Source organism: Pelophylax lessonae (assembly GCF_965119305.1).
Source record: "Pelophylax lessonae genome assembly, chromosome: 6".
Taxonomy (NCBI): domain Eukaryota; kingdom Metazoa; phylum Chordata; class Amphibia; order Anura; family Ranidae; genus Pelophylax; species Pelophylax lessonae.
This window is the reverse complement of record NC_138773.1, coordinates 295,790,730-295,805,296: the sequence shown is the minus strand read 5'-3', so window position 1 is coordinate 295,805,296 and position 14,567 is coordinate 295,790,730. Positions and strand designations below refer to the sequence as shown.

Here is a 14,567-nt window from a genome sequence, read left to right as displayed (position 1 = left end):
CCGTTGGACAGGTGAGTGAATGGCTGGAACTCCGCTTTAATACTGCACGCTCGTGTATATTGGTTTGTGTTTTCCATATTTAATATTTTGACATTCACGTTTCACTTTATCATCATTTTTTAGTGTAGCTTGTATTATTATAACTCTTATTTCTGCTATCTCACTGGAAGCTGCAGCTTATTTATTTAGCCACTAGCGCGGTTATACTTTTATATACACACATGCAAAACACTACTAGTTATCCAAATCAATTCTATTACATAATTACAAAAACACTAATATTAGATCCTCAAGTTCATCAATGATAAAAACATTAAAAACAACCATAATGGTCTCCAGCCTCAGCCCACCAATAATCAATGCATTTGAAACTATCAGCACCAGATCAAATAATCAAACTCTATAAATGTCACGGCTGCACTTTTGTCAGACGGCATCATTTTTTTTTTTGATCAACACGAATATGTTGCAAGCAATTTTAAAGTCTCAATAATATGGCAGGCACAAACATTCTTTAGTTCCCCTCAACCTCACCCCCCCCCCCCACCTACTCCGGGTCAACAGAGATATCTCACACAGGAACCAGTCAGCCAGGTTACTAGCACTGCCAGGAGCTCAGAGTCTAAAAGCACTCAGAACCCCTCTGAAGAGCAGACAGATTTTCCAATGAAATGAGGAATTGGCTACAAGCCCAGTGAACATTATCTTAAGACTTTGGGCAGCCTAAAAATGTTAGGTTTAATTACATATTATAGAAAAATGTTCCAAGACTCACCATTACTTTCTCCAGTTCTGATATCTGCTCTCCATCCAGTAAAACCTGACAACACCAAGGAAAATGTTTCAATACAGGAAGTTTTCCCATCCACAACCCCACTAACAGCATTTTCTATCACTGACCTTGTCAGAGGCTTTACGGGACAGATGTTGGGCGGTCAGTGCTCGGTGTTCTGGGATGTAGCACAGAGGGTTTCCCTCCAGGAAGAGCTGCAAAGCAAACAAGAAGGAAACGCGGTTAGCGAGGAGTTGTGTGCAGTTATGCATCGCTGGTCGTACGATCATTGCGGTTCTTGAGGATAAAATGGATTCTCAACCATTGGATTGTATATGGCATGGGGTCCTTCCGCTGGTTCATCAAAATTATGTAAAACTTTAGGAAATAATTATATCAGGTGGACCTTAGCATTTATTCACAAATATAGGATGCTGGTAATAATTGTGCACATTTCAAGAGCTAGTGGCCAACTAAGACTTCATGAAGGTTTTTGAAAATCCTTTAGGACAGTGGTCCTCAACCCTGGCCCTCAGGGCCCACTAACAGGCCAGGTTTGCAAGATAACTGATGTATACATCCCAGGTGATATAATTTGCTGCTCAGTGATTGCAGTACTCTAGTCTGCATCTCTCCAAGGTAATACTTAAAATCTGGCCTGTTAGTGGGCCCTGAGGACCGGAGTTGAGGACCACTGCTTTAGGAGACCCAGAATCAAAAATCAATTCTCTACAACAGTAATATACAAACCTCAACAGTGATTCATGACTCCTACCTCCCCTCCATTCCATGCTGCAGCCTCTGTCATTCACTTCCGTATCTGGCATTTCAGTTAGTGTCGCATGCAGGGCTGCTATTAGAAATAATGGGGCCCTGTACAACCTACCTTTTGGAGCCCCTTTGACCCGCCCTTGACCCCACCCGTGGCCCTCCTCTGTCCCAGCTTTGAACATGTAATAGAATAAGACATGACAGGTCCTCTTTATGGAGAGATCTGTGGTCTATTAGACCCCAAATCTCTCCTCTAGCCTTCAAAACATCTGATAATAATGATAATTCTGCTCCTATAGGGCTTTAGAAAGCCTGGATTGTTATTTTGCAGAAATGAAGTGTAAAGGTGCCCAGGCCCCCCTGTTAAGATTACATGGCTGGGCCCAGTACAACAGGACTGGCTGTACTGCCTTATCAGTGGCCCTGGTTGCATGTCTGTGTACCCAGCTGGTTCTATCCTCTGACCCCTATATCATCATATCAGGAATGAGCAGTGACACAAGGGTTGAAAAATGGAGCCACAGGATGCATGGTGGACACAGGCATCTGACACACCTGGAAGTGTCAAATGCCAAAGTGACTAATGAAGGTGGCAGTGCTATAAAGGTAGTAGACCTGGACAGCTGGAGGGCTGAGTATACCTCTTCTCTTGCAAGAAACTGGTGTTTTGATTTGACATTTATCACTTGAGTACCGGGCACTTTCATCCCCTTCCTGCCCAGGTCAATTTTCAGCTTTCAGTGCTGTCGCACTTTGCATGACAATTGCGCGGTCATGCACTTGTACCCTTTGAAATGTTCATGATTGTTTTTTGAAATTGTGGTATTTAATCAACAGTGGGGTTTTTATTTTTTGCTAAATAGACAAAAAAACACCCACAATTTTGAAACGAAAACACATTTTTGTTTGTTTCTGTTACAAAAACTTGCAAACAAATAATTGTTCTACATAAATTTAGGCCAAACCATTTTCGGTTACATTTCTTTGGTGAAAATAACCCAATTTGGTGTTTATTTTTTAGTCTGTAGGAAAACACAAGTCCACAACTATGGTATATATGTCTGATAACCGATCAATCCTGATACACTAACACTGACTGGACCGAAAATGTCAGGACAGTACAAATGACCCCCCAAACAACCCCTTTTTGGAAAGTAGACAGTCCAAGATATTCAGCAAGAAGACTGGCAAGTTTTTGAAGTTGTCATTTTTTTGTCACAACTTTTTGGAAAATTACTAAAAAAAAATAAATGTTTTTTTACATACTGTCAACGGTGCAGTATAGTGTCATTATATAATTGGTGTTGCGGTGATCAGGGACACTGATCGTATGTGAAAAAAAAAAAAATTATATTCTTTTCTACTTTTAAAAAATTCTTTATTACAGGTTTTATCCTTTTTTTAGTTTTTTTCTTAAAACACTGACCATAGCAATACAGTGTTACTATAGTTACATTGCATTATTCTAGGGAAGTGTTTTTTTTTTTTGTTTACACGCATTATGATTGCTTATACCAGTGAATTTCACTATTATAAGCAACCCTTTTTACTGAATGAAACCGATTCATTCAGTGTGTATTTTTGTGATTAGCCACAGCTAATCTCATGGTACATATGGGCTGCGATTCGCCCTATCTGTACTATGTGATCACTTTGACCAATCAAAGCTAGGAACACAACTGTACACATTGACAGGCATCAAAGGAAGCTATCCATTGTTTAGGATTGTCATGTGATCTGCTGTGATAGGTCACAGCGATCACATGGTACTGGCAACGACCCAGAACAGTGATCCGTCATCAGCTGTGTCCGAGCTCCAAGAGTAGAGGGTCTGTCCCATGAAACGCGTCCGCCATCCAATCGGGTTAGTCCTTTGATGAGCACACCGCGTTCTGCTGGAGTCTGATATTTATGCACACTGCTTTTATCTGCTTGTTAGCATCCATTTGTCTTGGTATACGAAATAGGTTCGTCAATGGTAATGCATGAGGTGTTTGTGCCCTCCTGTGTGTTTTTTTTACAGTGTATTGAAGATTTCCCAGTCTGAGGAAGGCCGCACCTGAATGGGGCATTGCTCATTGAAGCATAGCAATAGAAAAACTCTGGATTTAGCGCTGGAGTGTTTTTGGAGAGTTTTGACATACTGTTACGGCTGATTGATGCATATACTTAAAGCGGAGTTCCACCCTATTTTTACACTTTACACCATCAATGACATTAAAACATCCTGAAAAAGAATTGGATAATTATTTTTTTTTTTTTGTTTCACTTACCTTATTTTTAATGAAAATTAACTTACCTTCCTTCCACTTCCTCCTTATGCAGCCGTGGCCCCCGACGTCACTTCCTCCTTTGCATTGACTCCTGGGAGATGAGAGTCATCAATCCCAGGAGTCAATGCGCCTGCACTGGTGTCCCTCGTCACTTCCGGTTAAGGCGCGTCATTTCCTGCTGAATGAATGAGAACAGCTTCTGGGCATGCGCAGAACCAGCTGCGGGATGACGTGTCTGCCCCGGAAGTGACGTGGCAGGGCATTCTGGGACTCTGAAATCCAGGAAGAGGACACGAAGAGGGACATTGCGGCTTCAGCTGCCCACACCGCAGATGGCAGCGCTGGACAAGAAATTTACAAGGTAATTAATTCTTCTTACAGGTACACTAAACAGGGGACAGTTAAGAGGCTATTGTTGCTTAAATGCACTAGTCCTGACTGTCCTAGGAGTATTTTTATCTAAAAAATGTTGGCCGGAACTCCGCTTTAAAATGGTTGTAAAGGTTTGTTTTTGTGCAAAATAATCATGTTATACTTACCTGCCCTGTGCACGGGTTTTGCACAGAGGGGCCCAGATGCTCCTCTTCTGGGGTGCCGGGGCGTCGCTCCTGGCTCCTCCTCTTCATAGGGTGCCCCCACAGAGAGCCGTTTTCCATCAGGGTACCCGTGCAGGCGCGCTCACGAGTCCCGCTGCTGCGTCAATTGACAAAGACAGCGGGACCCGGCCCCGCCCCCCGGGTCACTGGATTTGATTGATGGCTCCCACTGCTATCAATCTATCCAATGAGGACCAATTGACACAGACAGCGGGACCTGGCCCCGCCCTCCGGGTCACTGGATTTGATTGATGGCTCCCACTGCCATCAATCTACCCAATGAGGACCAATTGACACAGACAGCAGGACCCGGCCCCGCCCCCCGGGTCACTGGATTTGATTGATGGCTCCCACTGCTATCAATCTATCCAATGAGGACCAATTGAGACAGACAGCGGGACCCGGCCCGCCCCCTGGGTCACTGGATTTGATTGATGGCTCCCACTGCTATCAATCTATCCAATGAGGACCAATTGACACAGACAGCGGGACCCGGCCCTGCCCCCCGGGTCACTGGATTTGATTGATGGCTCCCACTGGTATCAATCTATCCAATGAGGACCCAAGACAGCAGCTGGAGCCACTGGGCTCGTGCTCGTCGCTGGAACGATAGGGTTCAGGTAAGAATAAGGGGGGGAGGGGTTGTGGGGGACGACAGCTGCAAAACCAAAGGATTTTCACCTTAATGCAAAGAATGTATTAAGGTGAAAAAGCCTGAGACTTTAGAACTCCTTTAATAAGGCCAGGGATATGTATAAAGGGGCAAGTCTTAACAGCAGCAATAGGAGACCAATATGGCAGCAGGCACATGGAGCTGCACAGCCACAACTGTTGGTGAGCAAGACGGTAACAGCGGCTGGGGAGCAACAAGCGTGCAGCCAGTGGACCACACCATGGCAGCATTAAGGTTTTCTAATGTGTAAACCAAACAAGTTATATTCAAAAACAACCCACTCAAAGCAAGTGTATCGACTTTACCTCTTTCAGGTTATGGAGCCGAGCTAAACAACTGAGCTGTGAGTGATGGGCCAGCACGTTATAGGACAGATTTAGGTGCTGAAGGTTTAAGAGATGTTCAAGTCCTGTGTATGGAAAACACAATCAGAGAACTTTCATGAATGTGCCCTTATTAAACACACATACAGTTCACACATGCGTACATAGAGACTGACCTCTGGTGCTGGACAGCTTGTTGTGACTTAGGATAATAGTGTGGAGCTGTACGCTGGACTGTAAGCTGAGTTCTGGGATGGACTCCAGTAAATTATACCCCAGATTCAGGTGCTGGAGCTCAGAGAGAATCTAGAACCCAAGAACACATGTTAAATGTTATATTCATCCAAAAGTCATAATAATAAACAATGACAACTTGAACCATTAGGAACCAAGATATGCGTGTGAGCCGCTCAGGCTTTATGGGAAAGTCTTGTGCCCACCGCTGTGAGTGCTGGCCGGGAAGGGAGCTTGTCTATGCTCCAGGCAATGGTAGAGAGTGATAGATTTTCCAGAAGCCCATCCCCATGGGTAAGCTCCAGTGAGCGGATCCAAAACGCGTTGGGATGTGGCCTGGAGGTCCAGGTTGAGACTGCCGTTCACTAACACACAGCAGGCTTTGACTTGATTTGCGGCTTCTGGGACAACTACAACCATTAGCTTGGCTTGTTTTTTTATTTCTTGGGGATTTTAGTGGCAACATCCCTATTAGGACAGTGGTTCGCAACTCCTGTCCTCAGGACCCACTAACAGGCCAGATTTTAAGTATTACCTTGGGGAGATGCAGACTAGAATACTGCAATCAACGAGCAGCAAATGATATCACCTGTGATGTATTTCAGTTATCCTGCAAACCTGGCCTGTTAGCAGGTCCTGAGGACAGCAGTTGAGAACCACGGCTTTAGGAAGAACTCTAAGGCCTCATGTACACTGCTACTTGTATACGGACGTTTAGGAGCAGTTGGGCGTTTTTTTCAGAAGCCCCTGAACCCTCCTATATGTTATCTTATCTGTCCATGTACACAGAGTCATTTACAGTCATTTAGAGGCAGTTGAGTTCAGAGTCGTTTTTTGGAAAGCAATTATTTGCGTTCAGGATGTTCAGAACGTGTGTTTACCGGCGTTTCAAATGCAAAACGCGACCAAACACGATCACCCGCGTTTAGTGCTTGCACTTTTACTGTTTAAAGGGGAATGATTTTTTGACCTCTAAAAACGGATCAGAGCGCAAACGCAGCTGCAAACGCGACACAACGAACGTTTTAAACGTCCTTTACATAGCTGTTAAATTCCAGCGTTCAAAGGACTTTTTAAAACGTCCCGTGTACATGTAGCCTAATGGCTTTTTCACACGGATGGACTCCGCCAGCAGATCCGTCCACTGATCCCCGCTGAGCATCCGGATGACAGATCAGTGTTCGCTCCGTTTATGCAGAGCGGACACAGCCCGCTTTCCACGATGAGTGTTCAGATGTAAACGGACTGCCTGTCTGTTTACTTCCGTCATCAAAGAGGCATGGGGAACGGATGCCCCATACATCTGTGTTTAGGGGATAGGATCGGATGTCGGAGGGTGTAAACGGATGCATGTCAGTTTACATCCGCTGCGCCATAGAGGACAATGGATCGGTCCGTCCAAGTGAAAGGTGCCTAAATCTAAATCATATTATGTATACAGACTGCAATAAAGAAGCTATTAAAGTTCCTAATTATAATTATTTCAGCTGTTTCCAGTTCCCTGACCCTGGGAAAGATCATAGAATAGGCTAAATAGAATGTTTTCTTCAAAGAGAGAAAGTTTGAATGGATTAGAGTTCCCCTGCTAAAAATGGTGGTTGAGGCTATTTCATTGAAAGGGATGATTTCGAAATTGTATAAAAATATCCATTTAAAAGTATTGGAAAAGGACTCCCAGTTTACTAGTAGGAGTAAATGGGAAGAGAATGTGGGTGTAATAGCAGATGCCCCATGGCAAGATGCGATTGCCTCAACAGATTTTTTGTCCTCATCACCAGCCCAAAGACTTACACTTATTCATAGGGCATTCTACACACCTAAAAGATTATTCCAGTTTGGGCGACGGCCAGATGCTTCCTGCCCTAGATGTAGGGTCGCAGTGGGAGATCTGATACATATGCTATGGAGGTGCCCCAAGTTATATAGATACTGGGAAAGGGTACTAGATAAAATAAAAACGGTTTATAAGCTAAACTTGCAACTGGACCCACTACTGTGTTTACTGGGACATCTGGGGCAGGATGTGGGACCAAAACCCAAACGGATTGCAGTGATGAGATGCCTTTATCAAGCGAGAAAGGGAATTACGTCAAATTGGATAAGATCTAAACCTCCCTCAATAGGAGAATGGCAGAGAAGAAAAAATAATAGAATTGAGAGGGAAAAGATACTCTATAAGAGGCGGGTCAATATAAAAGGATTCAAAAAAATCTGGAGAGTTTGGATTGAAACCTTCGGCCGTTACCGGAGGTTGAAAATGTATAGTAAATCTGTGCTGTGGTTAAAATATTAATGGTTGGGGTGGTGGTGGTGGTTGGGGTGTTGGTGGTGGTGGTGGGTCAATGTGCTATATTGTTATATTTGTAAAATTCTTTATGTAATGTATGGAAAGTTTGTATTTTGGAAAAAGATTAAGAAATGTAAATAAAGATGAATTGAAGGAAAAAAAAATAGAAACTTCAGCCATTTGTCTGAATAAAGAAATGTAATACTAGCAGATACATAAATATTGGTCAGCACACCAAGGATCTTGCACAGCAGTCTGAAGAAACTTTTTAATTGCAAAAGGATCACATCAGGATAGGTGCCACGTTTTGGAGTCACACAGGACCCCTTCGTCAGGCACATGCCTGACAAAGGGGCCCTGCGTGACTCCGAAACGTTGCATCTATTCTGATGTGATCCTTTTGCAATAAAATGTTTCTTCGATTGGCTGTGCAAGATCCATAGTGTGCTGGCGAATATGTATGTATGTGTGCTAGATCCAGTGTCCAGCTGGTGATCGCTGCTGCACCCACAACTGATGTGCCTATATCCAGGAAGGTGTGCGATGGGAATATGAACTATTATGTAATACTAGCAGTCATGTATATTGGAATGAAAATGTTTATAGGTAGGATGCGAGGGGAGGACAAGTTGGACAAGCAGACAAACAGTCCTCTTTATAATCACAGAAACATAGAAATGTGACAGCAGAAAAAGACTGATTAGTCCATCGAGTTTGCCCATTTTTGTTTTGTTTGTTAACTTTATTGTCAGAGTATAGATCTAGGTTTGTCCCAAGCGTGTTTAAAGCCATTTACTGTTGACTGTCTCACTACCTCTGCTGGTAGTTTATTCCAAGCATCCACTACCCTTTCCGTAAAATAATACTTTCTAAGATTAGTTTTGAACTTTCCTCCAGTTAGTTCATGTCCCTGTGTTCTTGATTTTGGTTTAATATTGAAAAAACTGCCCTCCCGAACCTTATTTACCCCCTTGATGTATTTAAAAGGTTTCAATTATGTCTCCCCTTTCCCTTCTTTCCTCCAGATTGGTCATATTAGGATCCCGAAGTCGCTCTTGATAGGTTTTCTCTCTCAAATCTTTCACCATTTTTGTTACCCATCTCTGGATTCCTTTTTGTCTTATTATCTTTCTTTAAGTGAGGTCTCCAGAACTGGACACAGTATTCTAAATGAGGTCTCACTAAAGATCTATATAGGACAGCTATGTCCAAACTATGGCCCTCCAGCTGTTCAGGAACTGCAATTCCCATCATTGCTAGTTATGTCTGAATGAGATTTGCAATGCCTCATGGGAATTGTAGTTCCTGAACAGCTGGAAGGCCATAGTTTGGGGACCCCTAATATAGGGGAATCAGAACCTCCTTCCTCCTGATGGTAATCCCTCTAGTGATGCATCCTAGAATTCTGTTCACTTTTCCCACTGCCTGATCACACTTTTTTCTAATTTTGTAATCATCTGAAATAAGTACCCCAAAAAATGTTTTTTTCTGTAGTGCTGGCTAACAATGGATGGATACATAACCGTCTTCAAATGTTTACTTCATATATTACAATATTGGGGGTACAGTGTTGGCCAGAACTAGAGAGGAAAACGACCTGGGGTTACTTATTTGAGATGATTGCAAAATCAGCAAAGTTTGGCAAGGCAATGGGAAAAGCGAATGGAATTCTAGGATGCATCACTAGAGGGATCACCAGCAGCAGGGAAGGAGGTTCTGAATCCTTTGTATAATACATCAGGGGTGTCCAATGTTTGACCTTCCTGGCCCACATTAGAAGAAGAGGAATTGTCTTGGGACACACATATAATACAATAAGAATAGCGATGTGCAGAAAATGTCAGACAGATCACAAGTTACCGATATAGATAATGTACCCGAGTAATAAAACTTCATTATTTTTTATTATTATAAAAGTAAAAGAAGGCAACCTAAAATGAATGTGATATTTGATACCGTCTTTTGATAAACAAACCCATCAATATCTGGTCTGATGGATATAGTAGCAATTCTCAATGTGCTCATCACATATTTTGGTTCTAATTTTGCCCTTTCTGTCCTTCATCATTGAAAATAGTTGCTCACAAATATTGGTGCTGCCAAAAAACAGATGGCATGAATAAGGCGTGATTGTGAAGAGTGAGATTTTTTTATGGTAAAATAAAAAGGTCCAGTAAAGAAACACTGTCAAATTTTTTTTATCGGCCACATGTGTACGCTAAGTGTAAACACATTTTTACAAAAATTCCACCCCTCCAAAAAAAAAAATGTTTAAAGTAGTTCTAAAGGCTCAAGGTTTTGTATGCATGAAAGTAAAAAACCTTCTATGTGTAGCAGCCCCCGCCCCCGATTCTCATCTGAGCCCCGTTGCAATCCAGCTATGTGCACAAGAGTCTCAGCTTTCCAGGGAGGCTCCCTCATTAGCTGAAACAGCAGCAGTAGCCATTGGCTCCCGCTGCTGTTAATCACAGTCAGAGAAGAGAGATGAGGAAGAGCCGAGTTGCGGCTCCGTGTCTGAATGGACAAGCAGAGCAGTGAGTCAGGTGCCCCCATAGCAAGCGGTTTGCTCTGGGGGCACTCGGCAGGAGGGAGGGGCCAGGAGCACCGGTGTGAGACCTGAGGAGGATCGGGGCTGCTCTGTTCAAAACCACTGCACAGAGGAAGTAAATATAATAGGTTTTTCTTTTTTTTTTTTTTAATTGGACGTTAATATCACTTTAAGTAAGTTTACGACTTTGTGTTGGACTGCATTCATAGCCGTCTTGGGCTGCAGGTTGAACACCCCTGATATAGATTTTTATTTAGACCTTAATTTAGAATACGGTGTACAGTTCTGGAGACCTCACTTACAAAAAGATATTGATAAGACAAATTGAGTCCAGAGATGGGCAAAAAAAGAAGGGTGAAAGGTCTGGGGGATAGAACCTATCATCAGGAGAGACTGCAGGAACTTAATACCGGTATGTACAGTTTGAAGATTGAAGACTTTGAATACAAAAAAAGGGGGTGAATAAGGTTCAGGAGGGCAGCATTTTCAATATGAGCCAAAGATCAACAACATGGAGACACGACCTCAAGCTAGGAGGAGGAAAGCTCAAAACATTTGCCACATTTGTGGGTTGCTCAACAATTATTTCTAGCCGATTGCTATTCAGACAAAGCAACCTCCTAAACTTTGCAGAAAAGGGGTGAAATGCCGTACCTTTAAATGTGGGCCGCAGTCTTTGATGAAATTGCGACTTAAGTTTAAAGACCTCAGACTGTTCAACAATTCCTAAACAAAAGAACATTAAGTTATAAGAAAACGATTACATTAAGGATAGACAAAATTAGAGTTAAAGCCAGACTACAGCTTCTAAATGTTAAGGGTAGATTTAGACAGGTGCTTAAATCTCCCTTTCCTCTGAAGCCCGATCCACGTTCAGATTGCACTGCAGAGGTTACTGACAGGCGGAGAGGAAGCGATACGACGTCTCCTCACCCCACCTGATTTAACTCCGTGTTGGAAGACATACGCAGTGCATTGCACGCGGTTGCAAGGCACTTGTGGCGCTTCTCCATTTACTTGAATTTTTAGCGCTCGGTCGCCGCCTGCCGATCGCTAGAAAATCAGGTGAACCTTGGCATGGGTGCGAAGTGAAGCATCACGGCATGTAAACACCCCCATCCGCTGCCTATTGCATCTTAAGGGGGTGGTTGGCGGGTGGAAAAAACACGTGTCAACCACGCATTTTTGCCGCTCCTCAACTGCAAGTCTAAACGAGGCCTAATATCCTCTGCAGAAATTCTGCCCGGTTCTAGGGTGAATGACAGTATCACTCAACCCTTCTTCATTGCCCAGGAGTCATGGCCCCATGGCACAGGTGGAATATAATAAAGCGTCTGAAAAGACTAAAAAATGAAGCTGTACAGGATTGGGCTTTCAGGACACTCAATGCCACTGTGCTGCTGTTCCTATGCATCATCCCTACCAACTGCTTACTAATGTCACAGCAAAGAAAAAAACAAAAAAAACCTTGAGCCTTTCTATAAGACCCCAATACGTGCCTTCCCCTTCCTGACCGTAGGCTTGCCACTCCCACTACAATATAATATTAGAATCGCAAAAAGCCTGCAATTCAAGCAGCAGAAAAATTCCACTATAAACCACTAAAGTGCAAATAAGGAGTACATAATATAATTATAATACTGTGCTTTGTCTCAACAGATCCTTCCTGTGCCAATACGTATATAAAGTGCTATATTATTAAAGTGCATTCAAAATAAATATCTTAAAGTGCTATATATACGTATTGGCACAGGAAGGATCTGTTGAGACAAAGCACAGTATTCTAATCATATTATGTACTCCTTACTTGCACTTTAGTGGTTTATAGTGGAATTTTGCGCTGCTTGAATCGCAGCCTTTTTGCGATTCTAATATTATATAGACTTTTACCCTGCAGGGTTTGGAGCAGCAGCAATTCTCTTTTATTAAGTTTAATTGGCGCGAGTGTTTATTTTCTTACTCCCACTGCAAGCATAAGTTCAACCTGCAGCAAGCAATTAAAACATTCTATGGATCTCTCTAGAGCTGTTAAACCACATACTGCGGCACTGCGAGTACAAATACTATACACCTGCGTCTCCACAACCTTCTCCAGCTTATACATTTTGATGGAATACTCTTAAAAGTCATGTCGCCTAGTATTAGGGTACTCACTAGGGACTGGTCCAGGCTGTGGATGTTGTTGTTGCTGAAGTTGAGTGTGTGCAGTTCCAACCAGGGGAGAGCTGAACTCAGATCCCCACCACAGGAAGAGATTACCTCCTGCCAAGTGATACAAAGTCACAAAATGAGTACATTCTGAGAACACAGGAAAGCAATTGTTGATGTAAAAATACTATCAAGGAAACAAGAACCTCTGCTTCGCTATTTCAAATCTGTTGCTGCAATATGTCACAGGCCATCTAACAGGGTCAGTGAGCGTGTACTGAAACCTGCGCTGTGTAACTTTCTCCGTCTCAGCTTCCTACATCGCCTATTACTTGCAATTGTCCACACACAGCTAATATCTGCACGACTCAGTGGCCAACAGGGGGACATGCACATCTAAAGGGGTGCCAAGGATGCGTTCTCTCATATAATGCTCAGACTCAGAGCAGAGCAGGGCAAAACTGGAGCATGTGCAGAGAGAGTGGCAATGCTGAAGATGGAGAATCGGCTGGAGCAGCATTGCCAATCTGAATAAAGAAGTAGAAAGAAATGACAGGATCAACCAGGTATTCAACTATTCAAGAATATGGTAACGAAAGAAATGTTGTAGACCTAGTAAGGGAAAATCATTTTGGATCCAATGACAAAAAGAAAAAAGCTTAGTTTACAGACATCCTAAAAGGACCATTACTGGGAAAAATATATTCTGGTAAATGTATGGGGTTAATACTTGCAATGATAATATTCAGTATATGAATTTATTTCAGAGGCTTTAATAATTTTACTATACATATGGATCTAAGGAACTAGTATTGGATTTCTAAAAATCAGACTTGCTGGTATATTTAAATTTATGCCAGTGACAGTGTGCCCCCCACTTACCTCTATGCTGGTGACACATTCTGAGCAGGTGAGTACCTCCAGCTGTGAGTAAACCCCTCGCAGCCCCCGCAGGCAGTGTGGGGGGAGACATTTTAACTGCAATATGAGATGATAATCAGCACTAATAACAATCAACCTTAGTAGCTCCTACATTTCTATCTTCATAAATATCCTTTAAAGCTCATCTCTAGGCAAAAATCTATTTTATTGTACATTGAGGTCAGACATTCTCTATCTGGGTTCTGTGTAATCCTAGGGTTTTCCCAGGGGGTCCCGAGAATTCCCGGAGCGGTGGCTGATAATATAACCTATAATATGATAGGACCATAGTTTCAGGGTCAGTGACACTTGGCAGTCAGCGGCATAATACCAATGATCTTTTTAGCCATTTGTAAGGGTGACATTCTCCCCACTGGCCACCTATATAAGGGGGCATTCTTCCCAGTGACCACCAATCATCTTTTTTGCCACGCGTGTAAGGGGCATTCTCCCCCACCGGCCACCAGTGTAAGGGGCATTCTCCCCCCACTGACCACCAATGTAGGGCCATTTCTCCCACTGACCATCAGTGTAAGGAGCATTCTCCCCCCACTGACCACCAATGTAGGGACATTTCTCCCACTGAACACAAAAGTAAGGAACATTCTCCCCTCACTGACCACCAATGTAGGGGCATTCCTCCCACTGACCACCAATGTAAGGGGCATTCCTCCCACTGACCACCAATGTAAGGGGCATTCCTCCCACTGACCACCAACATATCGGCATTCTTCTCACTGACCATCAATATAGGGGCATTTTCCCCCACCGGCCACCAATGTAAGGAGCATTCTCCCCCACCGGCCACCAAAGTAAGGAGCATTCTCCCCCACCGGCCACCAATGTAAGGAGCATCTCCCCCACCGGCCACCAATGTAAGGAGCATTCTACCCCACCCGCCACCAATGTAAGGAGCATTCTCCCCACTGACCACCAATGTAAGGAGCATTCTCCCCCACCGGCCACTAATGTAAGAAACATTCTCCCCTCACTGACCACCAATGTAGGGGCATTCTCCCCC

The 14,567-nt window shown here is 43.3% G+C and overlaps 1 protein-coding gene across 1 annotated transcript in view; it reads right to left on the bottom strand.

Annotated features, from left to right (window-relative positions):
- STK11IP (serine/threonine kinase 11 interacting protein) overlaps window positions 1–14,567 on the bottom strand; it is a 96,823-nt gene that overhangs the window by 59,601 nt on the left and 22,655 nt on the right. Inside the window, exons 5-11 of the mRNA XM_082260938.1 lie at window positions 13,508–13,603; window positions 12,632–12,739; window positions 11,132–11,203; window positions 5,585–5,714; window positions 5,391–5,494; window positions 901–987; window positions 776–820 (exon numbers count right to left, since the gene is read on the bottom strand). Of these exons, the coding sequence (XP_082117064.1) occupies window positions 776–820; window positions 901–987; window positions 5,391–5,494; window positions 5,585–5,714; window positions 11,132–11,203; window positions 12,632–12,739; window positions 13,508–13,603 (642 nt within the window). The remainder of the gene's footprint in view (window positions 1–775; window positions 821–900; window positions 988–5,390; window positions 5,495–5,584; window positions 5,715–11,131; window positions 11,204–12,631; window positions 12,740–13,507; window positions 13,604–14,567) is intronic.